Source organism: Schistocerca piceifrons, chromosome 3 (assembly GCF_021461385.2).
Source record: "Schistocerca piceifrons isolate TAMUIC-IGC-003096 chromosome 3, iqSchPice1.1, whole genome shotgun sequence".
Classification (NCBI taxonomy): domain Eukaryota; kingdom Metazoa; phylum Arthropoda; class Insecta; order Orthoptera; family Acrididae; genus Schistocerca; species Schistocerca piceifrons.
Genome location: NC_060140.1, coordinates 215,872,325 through 215,895,787, shown reverse-complemented (window position 1 = coordinate 215,895,787; position 23,463 = coordinate 215,872,325). Strand labels below are relative to the sequence as shown.

General features: G+C 44.7%; 1 protein-coding gene across 1 annotated transcript in view; it reads right to left on the bottom strand.

The window, feature by feature from the left end:
- LOC124789575 (neprilysin-1-like) overlaps positions 1-23,463 on the bottom strand; it is a 539,726-nt gene that overhangs the window by 162,082 nt on the left and 354,181 nt on the right. The window contains exons 3-4 of the mRNA XM_047256981.1: positions 18,761-18,922; positions 5,863-5,946 (exon numbers count right to left, since the gene is read on the bottom strand). Of these exons, the coding sequence (XP_047112937.1) occupies positions 5,863-5,946; positions 18,761-18,922 (246 nt within the window). The remainder of the gene's footprint in view (positions 1-5,862; positions 5,947-18,760; positions 18,923-23,463) is intronic.

Sequence of the window (23,463 nt, the reverse complement as noted above, 5' to 3'; positions counted from 1 at the left end):
ACGCTATTGGCTATTGAGCCATGCGTGGCTCGCGCTCGTGCCATCTCTTATTTTACATCCTGTTTTTTCGTGTTGCCACCTCGTTATGTTAGTTTCAATTTCTGTTGCCACTGAACTGCTGCTTTGTCTGCCCGTCAGCGGCAGCAGCAGCGCCTATCGATATAGCCCTCACGTGTTATCTTCACTGCACAGTTATTACTTCCCGGTTGTCGTCTGTCGTAGAGTCAGTTGGAACGCGCCAGGAGGGCAGTTCGGACCTGCTAGTCGTGGAGTTGGAATGCGGCACTAGTTTAGCCGGGTTGGAGCAGCAGTGATGAGCGATGCCTGGACGTCCATGGCTCGCCCGGCCGTTGCCACCACGCATCACTTGAGCTGGGCACGGTCTTCGCGGATCGTTGGTCGGTCGTCCTACTGGACGACGTGAATTGGTTCATCGATCGCTTATGTGTTGGCTCTGTGTCTGTATCGATTCCCGATTTGTCTTCGTGATTGCACAACCACTGCTGAGTGTCGTTCAAGTCTTCGTGCAAGTGTTTGTCAAACTGTGTGTGTAGTTGGTGTCATTTCCACTGACGACTTGTTTTAAATGTGGTCAGCGTACTGGCAGTGAGTCGGTCGGTTGGAGGAGATCAGTAAGCAAGTCTCCGCGCGGCGCAGTCGGCCGGACTCTATGCAGTGTCGGAGCGCGTGGGGGCTGTTCCGAGTGCTATGAGGTTCGTGGCTCACCGACCCAGGACATGAAAGTTGAGTGGTGATTTAATTATGGAAGCCACGTCTGTTCACGTGTCCCCTTAGTTGGTAGTTCACTGTAGACGGTATTCCTGGGAGCAACAACGAGTGTTCGAGCTGGTGAAGATTTAGCTGCCGTGTGGTGGAATTAACTATATTTGTAGTTTGAAATTCAAGTGCACCAGCGGAATTTTCTGCTTTGTGGCCGTTAGTGTTCCGGTTACCTGCCCTGGTCTCTGACGTAAATTCAGGCAGCGTACTTTCCTCACCTGTTGTTGCTGTCCAACATGGTGTGTAGTTTTGACAGTTTAATGTATTTTTGGTTGTGGGCGGCTGTGTCTGTAACGTTTTGGCGTTGGAATTCTCGTATACTGGTCGGTGGATAGCAAGTCGTCTTGTTGGTGGGTCCCTGACTGTCCCTTGGTTGTGTTACTGGCAGATCGAGTATAGCTGGGCCGACTTCTAGTCTCACCTAAGGGAACGTTAAGATTTCAAGGGCAGACCGAGCCCCCTGGAAACTTCTGAGCGTCGTTGCCTATACTACCTTTCTTGTTGATGTTTAATTGTGTATTTTTAATGGCTCATAGCCGATAATTGGAATTTGTATGCTTGTAATTGTGTTTTTAAAATAAAAAGTCTTCAGACGTTTTAAAAGTTATTTTTTCTAAATTGGGCAAGTCTTACATTGTCCGAAGATAAAGCTTGGACTTTCTGCCTGTTGAAAATTTATTGTACTGTATTGTTTAAAAAAAATGGTTCTAATGGCTCTGAGCACTATGGGGCTTAACTTCTAAGGTCATCAGTCCCCTAGAACTTAGAACTACTTAAACCTAACTAACCTAAGGACATCACACACATCCATGCCCGAGGCAGGATTCGATCCTGCGACAGTAGCGGTCGCGCGGTTCCAGACTGTAGCGCCTAGAATCGCTCGGCCTTCCGGCCGGCTGTTTTTAAAAGCATCGGCCTTCAGTTGCTTTAAGTTTTAAGGATCCTACTTATCAAGTATTACCTTTTCGAAGATAAAGCTGTGGGCTTTCTGCCTGCTGAAAATTTATTGTCGTATTGTTTTTAAAAGGCATAGGCCTTCAGCCGCTTTAAGTTTTAAGATTATTATTTATCAAGTCTTACATCTCTTGGGCTTAAATACTTTTTAAGGTTAAAAGCTTTGGGCCTTCTGTCTTGGAAAATTGGTTGCAGTTTTTTTAAACAAAGGCCTTCAGCCGTTTGAAGTAAGTTTTCTTATTGGTCTTAAAGCTTGGGACTTCTGCCTATTAAAGGTTATTGTAGTTGTTTTAAATTTATGGGCCTTCAGCCGCTTTTAAAAACTTAGTCTACCTGAGAAGTCAAGACATACATCGCTTGGCCTTAAATACTATTTAACGCCTAGAGCCTTCTGTCTCAAATAATAATAATAATAATTATTATTATTATTATAGCAGTTGTATTTAATTCATGGGCCTTTAGCCGTTTTAGAATTAAAGACGTTTTATGTCGATAGTCGAGCTTAGAAGTTGCGCTGTAATGTTTGGGCAACTAAATAAAGTGTTATGTTTGGAGTGTAACTGACAGCCACTCATTCTGGCTCCCTTCCACAATTCCTACTTCTTGTCCTACCCTGCGGGTTTAGCAGGGCGTCTCAGCTGCAAATCTGTACAATCACTAACTACTGTACCATTCGGAGCCACATAAAGTGGAATGATTACATAAATGTAGCTGTAGGACAAGCCGATGCCATGTTGAGATTCACTGGAAGAATTTAAAGGAAATGTAACTCATCCACGAAAGAAGTAGCTTACTAAACACTCGTCGACCGATTCTTGAGTATAATTCATCAACCTGGGGCCTTTATCATGTTGCTTTAATAGAAACACATAGATGATCCAATGAAGATAGGCACGTTTTGCAATGTTCCCTCCCTTAAGAGCGGTACTTAATCAATTCAAATGCAATTGATCTTGGTAGCTTTTAATATAAACTCTTCCAACACTGAAAACTCTTATTATTTTCGGTTGTCAGCCTCACTACTGGAGGTTCATCCCGTGAGACAAGGGAAATCATCGTAAACAAAAATCAGTGGCCCATCTAACAGTTGGAAAACTAATGTAAAATACAGGCAATACACACAAGCCATGCTTATCATCACACAAAGATTACGACGGATCTTAGAAAGGGCAGGACGGCACAAAGGACAGTTAACACTTGCAGGTGGAGAGACTAACTGTTAAAAGGACATGGCAGTTTAAATTAAAATTAAAAAGGGTTCCTGTTTACATGCTTTAATATCCATTTCCACCCTTTTACACTTTGACAAATAAGTCCTCCTCTAGTCTCTGTATCTACGTTGCTTCTTTACACTATGACCAATAAGATTTAGACTAGACCCTGTTCCACCCTTAGTACTTCAAAACCCACAAACTACCGGTCCTATAGTAGTCTACTCAACAGAAATATTTGCTCCCACCCATAAGTGAAACTATAGAAAGTTTAATACGGCGCCTTAGCTCTGAAGTGAGCGCTGCGCCTCTCCGTTCTCTACCTGACCTTGCTGACCTGCCACCCTCTTTCTGCAAGGTGCTTTCGACTCCTCACGCCGCCGCCGCCACCATTTCAACCGGCCTCCACTACGGACGAACCTCACTGCCTTCACTACTCTTTCCACTCCTGTAGTCCGGTACACAAGCCTAGGCCTCTGCCCTCTTACGAATACACTCCGTCTTCACGCCATGAGTGGCCTACCGGGACCATCCGACCGCCGTGTCATCCTCAGCGGGGGATGCGGATAGGAGAGGCGTGGGGTCAGCACACCGCTCTTCCTGTCTCTTTCGAATGGCTGTCTCATAAACAAACTCAAGGACGAACTGTCATTGGTCACTGGTACCCCCACTACCTCTTTTGCTCCTTCTGCACGAATTTACCGATATAACGGCGGCTCGAGAGCCACATCTATTACTGTCTACGCGACAGCAGGACTTGGCAACCTCCTACACACCTCCATTCCGGGTTTGGAAAACAGCCTCGGAGTTCCCAGACCATTCACGGTTTCCAGTGACTGCGGGATCGCAAGGCGTCTTGATAAGCATATCCGAGAGTGGGGTAAGTTCTCTGTGTCCATTGTTCCCAGGTCTGTCGTCATACTGCGAGCGGCCAGTCGTCCTCACTATCAGCGGACACCGCCATCCATCCAGCCACTCTCCTTGCAGCCGAAGCAGCAGGCTTCTCACTCGCCGACTTTTATTACAGTATCATCAACAGCGAGTTTAAATTTATCTCCAGACACCACTCTTACTAAACGTGCCGTAACAGTTTCGTTTGAAGATCGTTTAGTAGGCGCGTGAACGTTAGGCAGGTGCTCAATAAACCCCAATGGCAGAGGCTACAGTAGAGGCCTTGTTCGCCATGGAGAAGTTTACCGTCGAGCGTTCTTCTAGGAAGAGTCGGGCAACATCATATTTTCTTCTGTTACCAGCTCCGTAAAGCTGTTCGTGGACGACGCTACTACATTTCAGCGAACGTTTGCCTCATGTATATCACTTGTGGCAAAGTAAGCAAATAGAATGCTTAAAATGCGACTTTCTCGATGTCCTGGCCCCATCGATCAAATTACACTGAAGAGCCAAAGAAACTGGTACACGTGCCTAATATTGTGTAGGGCCCCTGCGAGCGCACAGAAATGCCGCAACACGACGTGGCATGGATTCGACTAATGCCTGAACTAGTGCTGGAGGGAATATGCACCATGAATCCTGTAGGGCTCTCCATAAATCCGTAGGAGTACGAGGCGGTGGAGATATCTTCTGAACAGCACGTTGCAAGGCATCCCAGATATGCTCAATAATGTTCCTGCCTGGAGAGTTTGGTGGCCAGCGGAAGTGTTTAAACTCAGAAACGTGTCCATGGAGCCACTTTGTAGCAATTCTGGACATGTGAAGTGCCGCATTGTCCTGCTGGAATTGCACGAGTCCGTCGGAATGCACAGTGGACATGAGTGGATGTAGGCGATCAGATAGGATGCTTACGTACGTGTCACCTGTCAGAGTCATATCTAGACGTATCACGGGTCTCATATCACACCTACTGCACACGCCCCACATCATTACAGACCCTCCATCTTGAACAGTCCCCTGCTGACATGCAGGATCCATGGATTGATGAGGTTGTCTCCGTACCCGTACACGTCCATCAGTTCTATACGATATGAGACGACACTAGGTCGGCCAAGGAACACGTTTCCGTTCATCGACAGTCCAATGTCGCAGTTGACGGGCTCAGGCAAGGTGTAAGGCTTTATGTTGTGCAGTCACCAAGGGTACACGACTGGACCTTCGCCCTGAAAGCCAATAGCGATGACGTTGCATTGAATGGTTCTGACACTGACACTTCTTGATGTCCGAGCACTGAAATCTGCAGCAGTTTATGGAAGGGTTGCACTTCTGTCACGTTGAACGATTCTCTTCAACCGTCGTTGGTCCCGTTCTTGCAGGATGTTTTTCCGGCCCCAGCGATGACGGAGATTTAATGTGTTACCGGATTCGTGATATTCACGGTACAGCCGTGAAATGGTCGTATGGGAAAATCCCTACTTCATCGCTACCTCTGAGATGCTGTGTCCTACCGCTCGTGCGCCGATTAGAACAAACGTTCAAATTCACTTAAATCGTGATAACCTGTCATTGTAGCAGCAGTAGCCGATCTAACAATTGTGGCAGACACTTGTTGTCTTATATAGGCGCTGCCGACTGCAGTGCAGTATTCTGCCTGTTTACATGTCTCTGTATTTGCGTGCCTGTACCAGTTTCTTTGGCGCTTCAGTGTGTCTTTTTGCTTTTTATTTCTTGCACTATATTTACATTTAATGAATGTACACAGCCTACGGCCATTTTTGTTTACCTGTTCTCCTCAGGATATCGCTATCGTCATGGACACGAAAACTAACGTTGTTTCATAAACCTTGCCTTGTTATAGCATATAGTAAGTGGTAAAAACAGAAACTTTTCTGTGTTGGACATATTAGACATATGTGTATTTAGAGCCAGGAATGGTAGTAGCTACTGGCAGATGAAGGGGCTTGCTCACCTACGGTTAGTGCCACGGCGCTACTGCTACCGCTACAGCGAGCCGTGGTGTACTTACGGATGTTCATGCAGGAGTTGTAGAAGCGCTTAGCCTTCTGCGTCGCCTCGCTGTCCAGCTCGTTGATGGGCTCCTCAAGTACCCCTGCAACATTTCAGAAATCGCATTCAGGCACCAGATCAAAAACGTACTCAGTATACACTATATATTAATGAAGTATATACACTACTGGCCATTAAAATTGCTACATCAAGAAGAAATGCAAAACGAGTATTCATTGGACAAATATATTTTACTAAAACTGACACGTGATTACATTTTCACGCAATTTGGGTGCATAGATCCTGAGAAGTCAGTACCCAGAACAACCACCTCTGGCTGTAATAACGGCCTTGATACGCCTGGGCATTGAGTCAAACAGAGCTTGGATGGCGTGTATAGGTACAGCTGCCCATGCAGCTTCAACACGATACCACAGTTCATCAAGAATACTGACTGGCGTATTGTGACGAGCTAGTTGCTCTGCCACCATTGACCAGACGTTTTAAATTGGTGAGAGATTGGAGAATGTGCAGGCCAGGGCAGCAGTCGAACATTTTCTGTATCCAGAAAGGCCCTTACAGGACCTGCAACATGCGGTCTTGCATTATCCTGCTGACATGTTGTGTTTCGCAAGGATCGAATGAAGGGTAGAGCCACGGGTCGTAACACATCTGAAATGTAACGTTCACTGTTCAAAGTGCCGTCAATGCGAACAAGAGGTGACCGAGACGAGTAACCGATGGCACCCCATACCATCACGCCGGATGATGCGACAGTATGGCGATGACGAATACACGCTTCCAATGTGCGTTCACCGCGATGTCGCTAAACACGGATGCGACCATCATGATGCTGTAAACAGAACCTGGATTCGTCCGAAAAAATGACGTTTTGCCATTCGTGCACCCAGGTCCGTCGTTGAGTACACCATCGCAGGCGCTCCTGTCTGTGATGCAGCGTCAAGGGTAACCGCAGCCACGGTCTGCGAGCTGATAGTCCGTGCTGCTGCAAACGTCGTCGAACTGTTCGTGCAGATGGTTGTCGTCTTGCAAACGTCCCCATCTGTTGACTCAGGGATCGAGACGAGGCTGCACGATTCGTTACAGCCACGTGGATAAGATGCCTGTCATCTCGAATGCTAGTGATACGAGGCCGTTGGGATCCAGCACGGCGTTCCGTATTACCCTCCTGAACCCACCGATTCCCTATTCTGCTAACCGTCATTGGATCTCAACCAACGCGAGCAGCAATGTCGCGAATGGCATCCTGCATACATTGTGCCACTCATCTTGCGCCTTTTCTTGCATTTCGGCAATAGTACTTGCAGGCCCTAGGGAACGAGTAACTTCCCGCGTCATCATGTCCCATATGTGTTCACTTGGAGAGAGATCTGGTACCTTTCTGTCCAGGGTAATTGTTATACACCACAACGTACACGTCGTGTCGCAGCAGCCGTATGTGGACGTGCATTGCCCTGCTAAAAAGCACATCACCTTCCCCTCAAAGAAATAAGGTAGCACGGAGGTAAAAGCCTGTGTAATCAACGATTAATGGCTACTTTACCATGCAAAAACACCAAATGTACTCGGGAGTTGTAGCTGATAGCCGCATCACACCATGAAACCTGGGATGGCACTCTGCAATAGGCAACTCACCAGGCCTACGCCATACACGTGTACATGCAAACAAAACCTGCTTTCATCACTAAAGACAACGATGAGTCCTTCTACTATCAAGTCTCTCACGACGCCAGAGTATCCATGCTTGGCGGTGTCGTGGTGTCAGTGGAAGCCTGGCCGGAGACACGATCAATCTTAATCCTGCTGCAAGCAAACGGTTCCCAATGGTACCTGATGACACAGAAGATGCAACACGTGGCCAGATTTCGTCCCTGTATGACGTTTGGGCGGCTACTGTTACTCATGCAATGCGTCGATCTTAATGTGCATCCGTACTACGCGGACGTTCAGAACCTGGTCTACAGATGTTGGAACGTTCCACAGGACAGCAGCGACAAACCACCGACGCATTGTGCCCAACATATGTAGCAATCCGTCGATACTTTCATCCAGTTTCGTGGACACCAAAAAATCTGATCTCGTTCAAATGACTGAAGCTGCACAACAGTAGTATGTACTCATTGGCGGAGCATGGTTCCACCATTGAATGAATGTTGTAAACGCTGCTCACCTCTATACTGAGCATAGCTACTGGCTGAAGAATCAAAACACAGGGTGCATAGACGGGGCCCTTGAGTGCCATCTTATCGCCGATGACGATGACAAATAAATCATTAATACTACAACCCTTCAGTGTGCACATATTATACCTTGGTGTCACTGAACACAACCCTCGAGGATGTTGCATTTTTTTCTGGCAGTGTATAAAAAACCTTTTACTGTTCTTAACTTTTTTCCCCCTTGGCTCGTCATGGAGGTTTCCAATAAACTGCAGTTTAATCACTCTACAGAGGACCGCTGCAAAAACAGTCGAGACGTTGTTGGTATACGTACAAGGGCTATTCGTAAATTAAGTTCCGATCGGTCGCGAAATGGAAACCACAGGAAAATCCGATTAAGTTCTGCACAGATGTGTTGGGTAGTGTCTCTAGTATTCCTGTCGATCACAGCACGTCGCTCTTTGCAGTTCTGAGCGTACAGTGAGCATGTAAAGATGCCTAGAAAATAGTGTCTCCCGCCAAATATGAGGGCCTCGTGAGAGATTTCGCTTGATGTCATGCAGCTCACATAACATAACGGTCACGCGTCTCGTTCTTCATGACAATTCTCGGCCGCATTCTGCAGGGGCAATTAAGATGCTCCTGCAGTGTTTGTGTTCGTAATTGGCTCGTCCTGAGTTTCATTTCTGCTCACATGAGCAGCTAGCCATGAAGACAACATTTTGGCACAGACAACAAGCTGTAGACGAGGGTAGACAATTGGTGGAAAGGACGGGCGGTTGCCTTCTATGATGAAGGTATTAGAAAGCTGGTACCATTCAACGACAAATGTCTAAGTCGGAGCGACGACTATGTAAAGAAGTAGCTGTAGTGTGTAGCTAACTATAGCAAATAAAATAATTTTGATTCTCAGAGTGGTTTCCATTTTGTGACCGGTCAGATCCTAGTTTCCGAATAGCCCTCGTACTTTAGCGTTTAATAACGGAGCGAACTTACATTGACAATGATTTTACTTAAACTGACACTGGTTGACATTGGAATACAAACAGAGCTGCCGACACCATCTGAAGCTTCCTCCTCCCAAAGCAAAGGATGACTGAAGACTAAGAGCAGCAAGGGCATCCTGTGGTTGTGGCCCGACCAGTGGTTATGCAGAGGAGCGAAACGTGCAGAGAGGGACAATATGCAATCCAGGAAAATACAATAACAAGTACTAATGTGCCTCCATCTGTGCAAGAATCCTCTCCTGTTAGAATACCATCTGTAGACCCTGTTAGAGTGTACCCAAATCTCGAACACTCCATGCAGCTAGCTAGGTTGGAGCAGTCGATTACTCTGACCACTGCGTTGCGACATGTGGTCCGGGTGGGGCATAAATATGGCAGGATAGTCACCTTCTCGGTGATGGAGGCTGTTGACAGAATACAGCTTAAGTCAATGAATCTCCCCTCCGACTTAGGAGCGCTGCGAGATCTGGTCAAGAAAGTATTCGAAAGAAGAGGTGAAGAGTTTGATTTGGATGAGATTTTTGTAAATCAGTATTGGTAAATGGGCGCATTGCGTTCGACTGGTGAAAGAACTGACTAAAATAGCTGTTGGACAGCTAAATACACGTAATAGCACACTAGTGATGCAGGAGCTGCGCAAGGTGGTGGAGGAGAAGAGACTAGATGTGGTCCGCCTGCAGGAGCCGTATTTCCAAGCTAGGCGAATAGCCTTCGCAGCCGCGACATGGCAGTTAGTCAGTAGCGGAGATGAGCCGAGAGCGGCGATAATAATAACGAACAAAGCATTGCGAATAATACAGGAGAGCTTCTGTAAAGTTTGGAAGGTAGGAGATGAGGTACTGGCAGAAGTAAAGCTGTGAGGACGGGGCGTGAGTCGTGCTTGGGTAGCTCAGTTGGTAGAGCACTTGCCCGCGAAAGGCAAAGGTCCTGAGTTCGAGTCTCGGTCCGGCACACAGTTTTAATCTGCCCGAAAGTTTCATTGCGAATAATAGTTATCTCGCAGCTATCAAACAGTCACTGCAACGTCTTGGAGATACAATCTCCCACTTGAGTACTATCTCTCGTCAATATGTACTTTCAGCATGGAGACGACATCGAGGAGCATCTGAACCATCTCACTCGGGTAATCACGGCGTTGAGGGACCGAAAAGTGATAGTGACTGCTGCCATAAATGCAAGATCCCCCCTATGGTTCAGTAGCACAAGAGACACAAACGGGGGCAAGGTGGAAGGAACAATTATGGCTTTGCAACTTGTGGTGGCCAACAAACCTGGTAACCCTCCGACCTATACAACAGGAGGGGGACAAGGCACGATGTATCGCTTACAACACCTAACGCCGTAAGCATCGTGAGAAATTGGAAGGTAGAAGATAAGGCCACCACAAGTGACCACAATCTGATTACATTCATGTTAGGTAACAGAAAGTGCCACTGAAACATGGGGTGGGAAGTGTAATTGAATTACAACAGACTGGGAGTGCCTAGCAAGGGAGTGTGACATTCCTGCATTACCAGAAGGTAACCAATATCAAAATATAAACGTGGATAGGTACGCCGAAGAGCTGGTGAGGGCGATTACTAGAGGAGTGAAGGTAGCCATACCAACAAGGAGGATGGCCATAGCGGCCTCTGTCACCATGGTCCGCCGAACTGGAGCATATGCGACAGTGTGTCAGAAGAGTAAGGAGGCACTTCCAGCGCAATGTCGTCTGGTGGGAAAGGAAACAATGATTGCAACAATATAGGGAACTAAAGGAAACATTCCAGAAGGAGCTTCGGCTAGTTTGAGTTCGAAGTGGGGAGAGACCCATGGGGAATCCCCTATAAGTTGGTGAGGAAGAAGATTTGTTCTCCAATGTATTATCCACAGTCATATATGAGGACAGGATGACGGAATCCCGGCAGGAAACTGCTGAGGTCTTCCTCCATTCCCTGTTGCCTGACGATAGAGAGGAAGGGGAAACGGAGGGCCAGCGCCAAATGAGAATAGCTTATCTTGTAGGATATATAAATGACAGAGCGGTATACCCCTTCTCTGAAGAGGAGGTGACTGCCCAAACAAAATCTTTGAAGAGAGGAAAAGCTCCTGGGCCAGACGGCATTGTTGCGGAGGTAGTGCAGTTCCTCACACAAAATTGTATAACGAGCGCCTCAGATTGCAAAAATTTTCCAAAATCTGGAAAACAGCAAATGTGGTCACAATAAAGAAAGGACCAGAAAAATCCAACTGATACCAAGTCATACAGACGGATCTGTTTATAAGATCTCTTCGGAAAACTGTTCGAGAAATTGCTGGCTGACAGACTGGCTGCACATCGAGTGCTGTGCGGGATGAGTGACAGGCAGTTCGGCTTCAGGTGTCGGTGGTCGGCAGCTGACGCAATCGCCGAGGTCTGTGACTCAGCCTCGTTCAAGTCATGGTGGACATCAGTGGCGCCTTTACCGCCTGTGGTGGCCTTCACTCTTCTACTGTTTACAGGAGGAGGATTGTCCAGGGCCACTATACGGTCGTCTGAGGAGTTATTACGATGATCAGGAGGTCTGGCTATCATCCCCTAGCGAGAGGGTTAGAAAATCAATAATAAAGGGATGCCCCCAGGGCTCTGTGTCAGGACCCTTGTTTTGCAACATCCACATGGAACCGCTACTGGACAGTATGCAACAGAGTGAAGATGTACTAAAGGTGATAGCCTACACGGATGACCTCCTCCTATTGGTGGGTGGCCGTAGCCGCGAAGACACCCAGCCAAAGATTGAGAGGGCTATGGATCTATTACAACAGTGGTGCCATAACACTAAAATGAAAATATCACCAAATAAGTCACCCTATCTTCTGCTGAAAGGACAATTAATTAGGAATCCAACGGTTAGAATCGAGGGCTCACCAGTTCTCCGACGACGAGAGGCGCGTTACCTGGGAGTTATCATTGACGAAAGGTGGAACTCCGCAAGGCACATTGAAGCTGTAACTAAAAGTGCCTTAAAGTGCTTAACAACATCATATGCATTGGCCACTAAAGATACTATCTCCCCCATGCGCTAATAAAGTTATATCACAACAGTATACTAACATCAATAGTGGATTATGGCACGAGAGTCTGGGCACACAGGCTCACAAGGGTGGTGCCTGCCATGGCAGTGAGAACGGTACAGAGAAATATGTTATTAAAGTCAGTTGCGGCCTACAGGACATCTCCAGGTGGGGCCTTGTTGGTAATAATGGGGCTTTGCTCCCTTGATATCAGAATTAGGGAACAGGCTGCACGGTTCTGGGCGAAGAAGGGAGAGGTCGGGAAAACAGGGGATATTCTGGGTATTCAGGCTGGGTATAAGGGTGTAATCAAGAGAAGGGGTGTAGAGTTGTGGCAGGAAGCATGGGAAGCTGATAGCACCGAACGAAGATCTTTACAATTCCTACCAGACGTAAGAGAACGATTAGGTTCGTGATACTTTAAGCCGACAAGGGACTGTTCCATTTTCTCACTGGTCCAGGGCCTTACCCGATATACCCGTGTCGGTTTGGGAGAAGGACTACGCCTTCGTGCGACTGTGGTGCAACTCTCGACCATGTGGTTTACGAGTGCCCCCAACAGAATGATGTAGCAGCTGCGCTGAGACAGCAACTATCGAACCGCGACACCTTTACCCTTTTACGACACGAGGATACATTTCGAGTACTGTACTATCTGGCCAACGAGGTATCACAAAAGGTTCTTCTACAATATGTGAGGGACAACCTTGATTAACGACAAATAATAACGTATTACACCACCCCAATCCCGTACCTCATGGGCGTGGACAGGCCGACAGCTGTTACTGTCGAAATCAGCGACGTCCAGGATTAGGGGTAGTACAACAACTCCGAATTAGACAACGCACCGGGTTTGACGTAGATTACGTTTTCCTATTAAGTAGGACTTAGATATAAGAAAATAAACAATAGTCAAGACATCTTGGGCCTGCCCAGTGCCAGGGACAGGTAGTGTGGAGGTTAGTTTTTAAGTATATCACTACAGTAAGTAGACAAATGTCAACAGTAATGTATCTTGCCCATTGTAATAAAAGTACTAGAACTACTTGTAGTTCATTGTAAACTAGCTGCAAAAAATAATTTTAATAATTTTAGGACCCACTAATTTTATAAGGTAGTGGATTATTATGCATAATAGAAGATTAAGGAAAAAACCGACACTGGCCCTGGAAGTCTATGAATTTAAATTACAAACCACTCTCACATACAACGAAAGCAGATTCTGAATTCGAGACACATACAGATCGCAGTCATAACAATCGAACTTAATAGCCGAGGTCTCGATGTCGTAATAAAATGTCTTTCTCACTGATGCACAATGATAAAAAGATCAGAAATTGTATAAACGTGACACTGAGGACAATGGACCAATGAAAGCAGTTTAGTGATGAGTTTCTCTCAAGCAATCATTATCTACAATAGCCCTCATGAAAATGGTGTTGTAGGAGCTTCAAGAAAACCCTCACATTCATCTGTCTTTAATACTTACCAGGCGGCTTGATTGTCTATAGCGACTTAGAGTGTAATTACCTTTAGTGCTATCAGAATTCCATGTGAGGATGCTAAGGTGATAGCATTTAATGTGCGGACGATTGTTTATATTTGAAACTGGTAGCAAAACTAAGTAATTCACTTCCATATGGAGCTAATACCAGGATATGACAGAGCTCTGCAAACTTTAATTATCTCCTTTGAGATATCTTTCCAATTAACAAAATGGTGGAAGAAATGCAGTGGTAATAAGCACCCCATTTGGATAACTAATGCCATTTGAATATCATGTAGGTGGAAATGGGAGCTGTATTACTAAACGAAGGACAGTCACAGCCGAGGATGTCGCTTAGTACTCAGAACGACAAAAAGATATCGCTAAAGAATTATGCGGCAGAATGTGGGTAAACAACACACCACAGCTCTTCTGTTGGAGAATAGTAGTGTTAGTGGTAAGCCTCATCCGTGCAAAATATTTTGTAAGCATTTCCTGTCTATAGTTGGCCTATTAAATAATTTCATTGTTGTAGATAATTATGGAGAATTTTAGAGCTAGTGTTCCGAGGCAATTCTGTTACCTGCAACTACAGGTAACAAGAGAAGAGGCAAATGAATCACTGAATAGTAAGCGTTTATCAAGCAGACTTACGAAGATCAGTCCACCATAAATTAGCACTATACTTCGCCATCTGTGGAACGCATTTTTGTCCGCCCCCGGTAGCTGAGTGGTCAGCGCGACAGAATGTCAATCCTACCGTCCCAGGTTCGATTCCCGGCTGCTATGGAGATTTTCTTCGCTCAGGGACTGGGTGTTGTGTTGTCCTAATCATCATCATTTCATTCCCATCGACGCGCAAGTCGCCGAAGTGGCGTCATATCGAAAGACTTGGACCAGGCGAACGGTCTACCCGACGGGAGGCCCCAGGCACACGACATTTACGTTTTTTAACGCATTTTTAAAGTGTGGTTAGCTTACAAACGCCTTAAAATACTCGTCAGTGAACCCCTACTCTGAATGTCCATCTCTTCCTCTCCCCATCTCTCTTTGTCCACCTCATCCTCCCATGTCTATCTGTTCTCCTCCTACTGCCATTGTGTCTCTCCCTCTCCTTCTCCCCTCTCCTTGTCCCTTTCCCCACTCTCTCCGACAATATCCTCCTCGACCCTCCTTCTGACCAATCCCCCCTCTCTGTTAATTTCCTCTCCCCCCTCATCGTTTTCTACCTACCCACTACGCCTCTACACCTTCCATCTTCCTCCTGCATGCCCCTCTCCCCCTCCCCCCCCTCTCTGTCCACCAGGTTGGCTTCAGGAAAGTGTTCGTGTAGTATGCCACAACGTTTCACCGCAATACGTTCCTAGAGAGCTGAGTGACATCACGTGAATTTGTCTTATTTTTTAAATTGATGTCTTTAACATATCAGCTTCAAAATTGTTAATGAAGCTACATAACTGTGTTTATATTTTCTGTTTCACGTCACCGAGAGAGAACAGAGGATATCAGCATCATGTACTTCCTTTGTAACGGGCTCGTTACAACTCAAGACTGCAAGACGACGGCCAGTCCACAGAAGATGCCGCTGAATCGTTTGCGTCGCTGATTTTTAATGTATGTACATTGTTGCCAACGGTCTTGCCACGTTGTGTACATCTGATGTCACCCGAGCGCCGAAGTTAAGAAACATCGGGCCCGGGTGACTGCCTGGGTACATACACCTGATGCCGTTGGCTTCGCGAGGCACCAGTCGCCGAAGTGGCGTCAAATTAAAAGACTTGCAGCAGACATTTGCGCCGTACGACATTTTTATTATTACTATTATTATTCTACAGTGTTAAAGAAAAAATGTTTTATTTTTACCTCATCATACGTCGTGACACAGTAAATGAGTCAGTCTGTGTCCATCTACTGATCCGCCCACAACTTTGAAGATTTTACCTTTGATACTGGAGGAAATTTTTTTGTTTATTGTATTTGTATAACCGGGGTAAATACGATAAAATTCAATGTCAACATTAATTTTTTATTGTATACAACGGGGCAAAACTCTGTTGAAAATTGAGTTGTAAGACATTACCGTAGGCTGCTTCACACTACCATAAGAAAGTGTAAACTACGGTAGTGTTCCTAGTAGGTTTGGTCAGTTAAGGCTGTACCCACATTACCTGTATGTTAGGTGTGTAGCATAGCTATTGGCGGTTACCTCACAACGATCGCTTTCCGTACGTATGCGATCAGTGTGTTACTAGATTCCCCTAAAAACCAGAAGCGATAAACTTTCTAGAAACTGAGTTGCAATATATAAAGGGCCGAGTAACCTAAGGAATACTTTTGTTGTATATAATTATTATCCTGTCTGTTAAAAATAAACAGTATTTAAAGGAAAATTAAACTCACCAATGTGCAAACCATGTTTTATTCGAAAATTGGTAATTGTAATATGAACCAAACGGATATTGAAGCAAAAATAAAGGAAAAAAACATAGATTTGTCCAAACAACGATACAAAATAAAATTTCCTCAAAAGATAAAATTAAGAAAAAACGCAAAATAAATCAAAAAAATAAAACATCGCTTCAGAACTTCACCGAACTTATATAAATAATGTTTCTGATATTTATAAACAATTTCCGCATTTACTAACAATAACAGGAAACACTTGCCTTTGATCATGATAAAGAACGTTCTATTGTGTTCAAAATAACAATGATTATGTATTCCTTACGGTTGTGCATGGAAACTGTACTTGCATCAGAAGTAATTACTTTGGTTACATAAAATCGCTGAAGTTGGGCGGTCAACTAATTTTTATTGCTTCTAATATGAAATTCATATTCTGTAAGGATATAAAATACACAATGGACTAATACTGGATGATGTGTGGTTCTAATTATGAGCAAAACACGCAACCAAACAGACAAAACACCAAATAGAAATCGTCGGCTCCCAGTCTCTTTCTTACACATTCGTTTAGTTTTGTGTCGTGCAGTCGTCAAGGGTACACGAGTGGACCTTCGGCTCCGAAAGCCCATATCGATGATGTTTCGTTGAATGGTTCGCACACTGACACTACTTGATGGCCCAGTATTGAAATCTGCAGCAATTTACGGAAGGATTGCACTTCTGTCACGTTGGACGATTCTCTTCAGTCGCCGCTGGTCCCGTTCTTGCAGGATCTTTTTCCGGACGCAGCCATGTCGGAAATTTGATATTTTACCGGACTGTACTCTGTACTGGACGGTACTCTCGTGAAATGGTTGTACAGTAAAATCCCCACTTCATCGCTAACCCCGGAGATGCTGCGTCCCATCGCTTGTGTACCGACTATAACACCACATTCAAAGTCACTTAAATCTTGATAAACTGCCATTATAGGAGCAGTAACCGATATAACAACTACGCCAGAGATTTGTTGTCTTACATAGGCACTGCCGACCGCAGCGCCGTATTCTGCCTGCTTACGTATCTCTATATTTGAATACGCATGCCTATATCTGGTTCTTTGGTGTTTCAGTGTACAATGCCTATTTTCCTGTGCAATCGTAATTGTTATATAATTTTTTGAATGGTCCTCCTTTATATTTTCTACTTAATAGACAGCAAATTCGTCCACCTCGTCAAGAGTTTCTGATCCAAGTTTAACACCTGATATGTCTATCTCTGTAGCGCATGTCTTTTTATGAAACAATTTTCTACTAGATGATGGAAGATCGACACTGTCAATATCAGGAACAACTGTATCAGAGACTTCGTCATTAGAACGTTATGAGACTAATAAGCAGAACATCGCCCAGACGTACCTCATCGATACTTATTTTTGTTAGAATGTTATGACAAACTGTCTATTGGCTTCTCTCTCGGGTTCTTCGGCCGACGTTCATCTAATGATTTTTCTGACGTTTCGCCAGCACGAGTGGCTGGCATTGTCAAAGCTTCCCCCTCCATTGCCGGTAGTGAACTGGAGCCGAGCTCGCCGCCGCAGACTATATGTACATGGCGCGCCAACGTCCGAGGGCTTCTCCGCAGTCATTATGGCTGTACAACAAAAGGTTGTCAATGTGTAAAATGCGTCCGAACGATTTATGCGGAGTAATGATGCTGTTTTACACGTTGAATAGCACCCAAGACGCACATCCACGAATTATATATCTTTGGGGATCTGAAGAGAGTTGTATTCGAGAGTGGTAATTACTGCTTCTAGTAAATGATCACTGGGTAGAACGAGAAAGGATGATTATGGTTTAACGTCTAGTTGACCACAGGTAATTAGCAACGAAACACATCCATAGAGTTAGTGCCGACTCTAAAGCTGCTAGTGGGGAGATCTGCCCAATGACGGATTACATCGAAAAAGTTCAAAGAAGGTCGGCTCGTTTTGTACTATTGCGAAATAGGGGCGATAGTGCCACAGACATGATACGTGAATTGGAGTGGCAGTCATTAAAACAAAGGCGTTTTAGTTTGCGACAGGATCTTCTCATGAAATTTCAATCGCCAGTTTTCTCCTCCGATTTTGAAAACATTGTGTTGGCACCCACCTAAATAGGGAGAAATGATCATCACGATAAAATAAGAGAAATCAGGGCTCGCGCAGAAAAATTTAAGTGCTCGTTTCTCCCGCGCGCCGTTCGAGAGTGGAACGGTAGAGAGACAGCTTGAAGGTGGTTCATTGAATCCTGTTCCAGGCACTTTAATGTGAATAGCAGAGTAATCACGAAGATGTAGATGTGAATGACGAACCTAGATTAACTCAGACTGCCCCATGGTACCCTGTGATCTAGTCCCCAATTTCACTGGGACTTGATCAGGTAGCTGGGGAAGGCCTGCATCACCTCTCCAAAACTCAGCTCCTTTTGCCCTCTCACTCTTATTTCAACGCTACCAACCCACAGAACAGACGTGGGAACTGCCATCCCTGTCAACCGCATGTTTGCTGACACAGGAGCGGTGTTTTGAAGCAAGGCAACAGGGCTAACCTCTGGCCCTTAACTCCCAGCTACTCATCACTGCAAGGGACCTGCACCAACCTACCGACCGCCTGGGACCCCGCTCTACGCTGTGTATGTCGCTGCATGGATTGTTAACAGATGCCAAGAGTTAGACTGACATCCCAGATGTGAAGGCGACATCTATAGCAGTGAATTGTATTATTTACGTCTGTACAAAATAAATATTACGAGCTAGCGAGATGTTTTGCACGAGGCTGACCTTTGAGGATGACCTGCAGCTGATCAGCGAGCACCTCGAACGTGCTGATGCTGCTGCGGTCCTCCGGGATGACGTGCTTCTTGTTCCACGTGCCGCACGCGTACTGGAAGAAGTCCACGCACGGGTTGGCCGAGCGGTCCATGGCGGCCAGCAGCGACGATGCTGAAACACGCAAATATGAGCCGCGTTGACGAACATCTCGAATAGCACTAACTGATACACTTAGAGCAAAGTACAACTGCAGGCCCCCATATACAGGGTGGACCATTGATAGTGACCGGGCCAAATATCTCACGAAATAAGCATCAAACGGAAAAACTACGAAGAACGAAACTCGTCTAGCTTTAAGGGGGAAACCAGATGGCGCTATGGTTGGCCCGCTAGATGGCGTTGCCATAGGTCAAACGTATATCAACTGTTTTTTTTTTTTTTTAAATAGGAACCTCCATTTTTATTACATATTCGTGTAGTACGTAAAGAAATATGAATGTTTTAGTTGGACCACTTTTTTCGCTTTGTGATAGATGGCGCTGTAATAGTCACAAACGTGTAAGTACGTGGTAGCACGTAACATTCCGTCAGTGCGGACGGTATTTGCTTCGTGATACATTACCCGTGTTCAAATGTACTGTTTACCAATTGCGGAAAAGGTCGATATCGTGTTGATGTATGGCTATTGTGATCAAAATGCCCAACGGGCGTGTGCTATGTATGCTGCTCGGTATCCTGGACGACATCATCCAAGTGTCCGGACTGTTCGCCGGATAGTTACGTTATTTAAGGAAACAGGAAGTGTTCAGCCACATGTGAAACGTCAACCACGACCTGCAACAAATGATGATACCCAAGTAGGTGTTTTAGCTGCTGTCGCGGCTAATCCACACACCAGTAGCAGACAAACTGTGCGAGAATCGGGAATCTCAAAAACGTCGTTGTTGACAATGCTACATCAACATCGATTGCACCCGTACCATATTTCTATGCACCAGGAATTGCATGGCGACGACTTTGAGCGTCGTGTACAGTTCTGCCACTGGGCACAAGAGAAATTACGAGACGATGACAGGTTTTTTGCACGCGTTCTATTTAGCGACGAAGCGTCATTCACCAATAGCGGTAACGTAAACCGGCATAATATGCACTATTGGGCAACGGAAAATCCACGATGGCTGCGGCTAGTGGAACATCAGCGACCTTGGCGGGCTAATGTATGGTGCGGCATTATGGGAGGAAGGATATTTGGTTCCCATTTTATAGATGGCAATCTAAATGGTGCAATACATGCTGATTTCCTACTTAATGTTGTACCGATGTTACTACAAGATGTTTCACTGCATGACAGAATGGCGATGTACTTCCAACATGATGGATGTCCGGCACATAGCTCGCGTGCGGTTGAAGCGGTATTGAATAGCATATTTCATGACAGATGGATTGGTCGTCGAAGCACCATACCATGGCCCGCAGGTTCACCAGATCTGACGTCCCCGGATTCATTTCTGTGGGGAAAGTTGAAGGATATTTGCTATTGTGATCCACCGACAACGCCTGACAACATGCGTCAGCGCATTGTCAATGCATGTGCGAACATTACGGAAGGCGAACTACTCGCTGTTGAGAGGAATGTCTTTACACTTATTGCCAAATGCATTGAGGTTGACGGATATCATTTTGAGCATTTATTGGATTAATGTGGTATTTACAGGTAAGCACGCTGTAACAGCATGCGTTCTCAGAAATGATAAGTTCACAAAGGTACATGTATCACATTGGAACAACCGAAATAAAATGTTCAAACGTACCAACGTTCTGTATTTTAACTTAAAAAACCTACCTGTTACCAGCCGTTCGTCTAAAATTGTGAGCCTTATGTTTGTGACTATTACAGCGCCATCTATCATAAAGCGAAAAAAGTGGTCCAACTAAAAAATTCATATTTCTTTATGTACTACACGAATATATAATCAAGTAAAACATTCATATTTCTTTACGTACTACACGAATATGTAATAAAAAATGGTGGTCCCTATTTTAAAAAATGCAGTTGATATCAGTTTGACCTATGGCAGTGCCATCTAGCGGGCCAACCATAGCGCCATCTGGTTTCCCCCTTCAAGCTAGACAAGTTTCGTTTTTTGTAGTTTTTTCGTGAGATATTTGGTACGGTTACGATCAATGGACCACCCTGTATAGGACTTTGAGATACTGGTGCACACACTATTTCTATAGCTGCAGTCGCTGAGCTTGTTCAGGATCATAGTGAATGGACTATGCAACATGGAAATAAACTGACTGTTAAGAGGAATCATATCCGCTCTGGAATCACACCGATAGCCGTCTGAAGATACTGTGTCTTCTAATGTCATACCGCGCCCAGCAGAAATGGAAGTCCTGTTACCACAGTAATAAAATAAAAAAGCTTTCAGTTTGTTCAATTATTTGTTTTTTCTATGGCACCGAGTGTTACGGCAGAGACATTGCTTATGCAGGCTTTCCTGTTTTGCACATCTGTTGCTGAAAGAAGCTTATAAGAAAGAATAGCAACTAATGCAGCATACGTTACGCTAGTCTGAAATCATAAAGGAAACGTGGAGCGTAAAATGACCGATTCTGCGTATAAAATTGTTGTCTGATCACTGCAGAATTACATAAACAAAAAATATTGGTGAGTGAAATTTTACGTGTTGGCTACATCATTTTAGCTAAGACAAGTCAGAGCCTTATTGTTACAGTCTCAGACAAGAGTTTCTTCTCAATGCCTGCAACACTGGACGTAGATTGCTTAGTAGTAACAACGTATGCTGTGGAGAACATCCACCAGTGGCTCTTTGTGACCCACACCGATCAGCCAGAACGTTATGGCAAAGCGACCTACTATCGATATTAATCCGTTCAGGCGATAGCAGCGTCAACTGGCGCACGGTGCATGTAATATCAGCGAGTGTGCTGTCCGTGTGCAGAATGGCGAAATCGCTCGATCTATCTGAGACTGACCGAGGGTTAGAATGTGATGGCCCGGAGGCTCGGCACGAGCATTTCGGATACTGCCCAACTTGGCGAGTGTTCGAAGAGTGCTGTGGTTAGTGTTATGGCGAAACAAGGACGAATTTATGGGAATTAGGTGACTTGTGTGTGCAAATGTGGTGGCAACTCCCTCCAGCGATCTACTTTCCAGAAGCTGAAATGTGTTGATTCGAATACAAACCACAATTGTACCTAAAATTGGACGTACTCACTTGGAAGCTGACTCAATTCACACAGCCATTCAGAAGACAAAGAAAACTGCTGATGTAGAACTGCCAAGAGACTGGGCCAAATTAATATGCATGGTTCCCCGAAAGCCACCCATAACTGCAATAGAGCTCGAACAAAAGGACTTCGACAACTTTAAAGACTTGATGAGAAGTCATTATCTGCACAAGAAAATTAACACAGAAGGGAATTCTATTGTTTGGAACAAGATAAAATGGATGAAGTATCACTCAGGTACGCCAGGAATGTCTCCTACAAACACAGTTAATCCTCAGAAGAATCATTCAAGATGACAGATCTGAACAGAAAGAAAACTCGACGCTTGTCTATGGCGAAACTTACACCTATTTCCGATGCCATCATACCTATTTCAGAGAAGAAATTAAAGGACTTAAGGGATCTCCGTCCATACATCAATGTTAGCAGTTGTCCATTCTGCATGCAGTTCATCAATCACCTAAGAGTCAATACACAGTCAGATGAAAGAGATAAACAGATATCTTATGAAGGGGAGTATGAGGATAGTAATGATGACGGAAACGGGTGATATATTTTTTCTCTCCCCTTTTAGAGTATCAACCATAGTGTTTGCAAATTATTTGCCTGATATTAGGAAATGTGAATAAACAGTTTCCCCCCTGACTACGAGACCAAACAGTGTTTTCATGATTTACGGTGATAAAATGTGATTTTTGGAACATGTAACAGTTGCTATCAGTTATTAAATTCTTGAGGAATGAATAAAGTGATTTAATTAATGAGTACAAGGAAATATTTATCTTCAAATTACATGTTTCTGGTTATTCAGTGTACCTGACCCTGACGTCCAAAGAGCCAATGTCAAATAATTTAAGAGAGTTCATGATGTTAAAAAGGGCCAATGTCCTCTTAACTACTTTAATTTTGAAGCTGAAAATTCTGGATATTTATTATTTAAAAATAAGTAATATCTCCTGTTAACAGAAATATTTATCAGACAGTTAGTTAATCTAGCATGTTAACAGAAATATTTATCAGACATGATCACTGTTAACAGAGCATTGAATGAACAAGTAGAGGTATTCTGGGAGGCGGTTAACATTAATTATCTTGCGAATAATTGCTGTTAGTAAATAGATAAAAAGTTGATTCCACCGGCAAGAAGAAATTGTTTTCTCTTTACACCACAACGATGTAGTGGCTGAGAAAAACGCGGTGCCCTTGTGTGATCTTGACAGTTATCTGTTAAAGACGTTAGGATACTGCAGAATCAGTCGCAGACATAAATAGCTTACCCATGCCGTTGTATTGCGGTAACCGCAAGTGTCATTGTTTATAAACAACCAGTAACCCTCCACCCCGGATTCAGAGTCGAACTCCCACGTATAAAACAGCACCGATTTAAGAGAAGCTAATTTTCCACGCATCTCAATGTTCATGACGTCATACCTCCTGAACTTTGTGTCTTACAA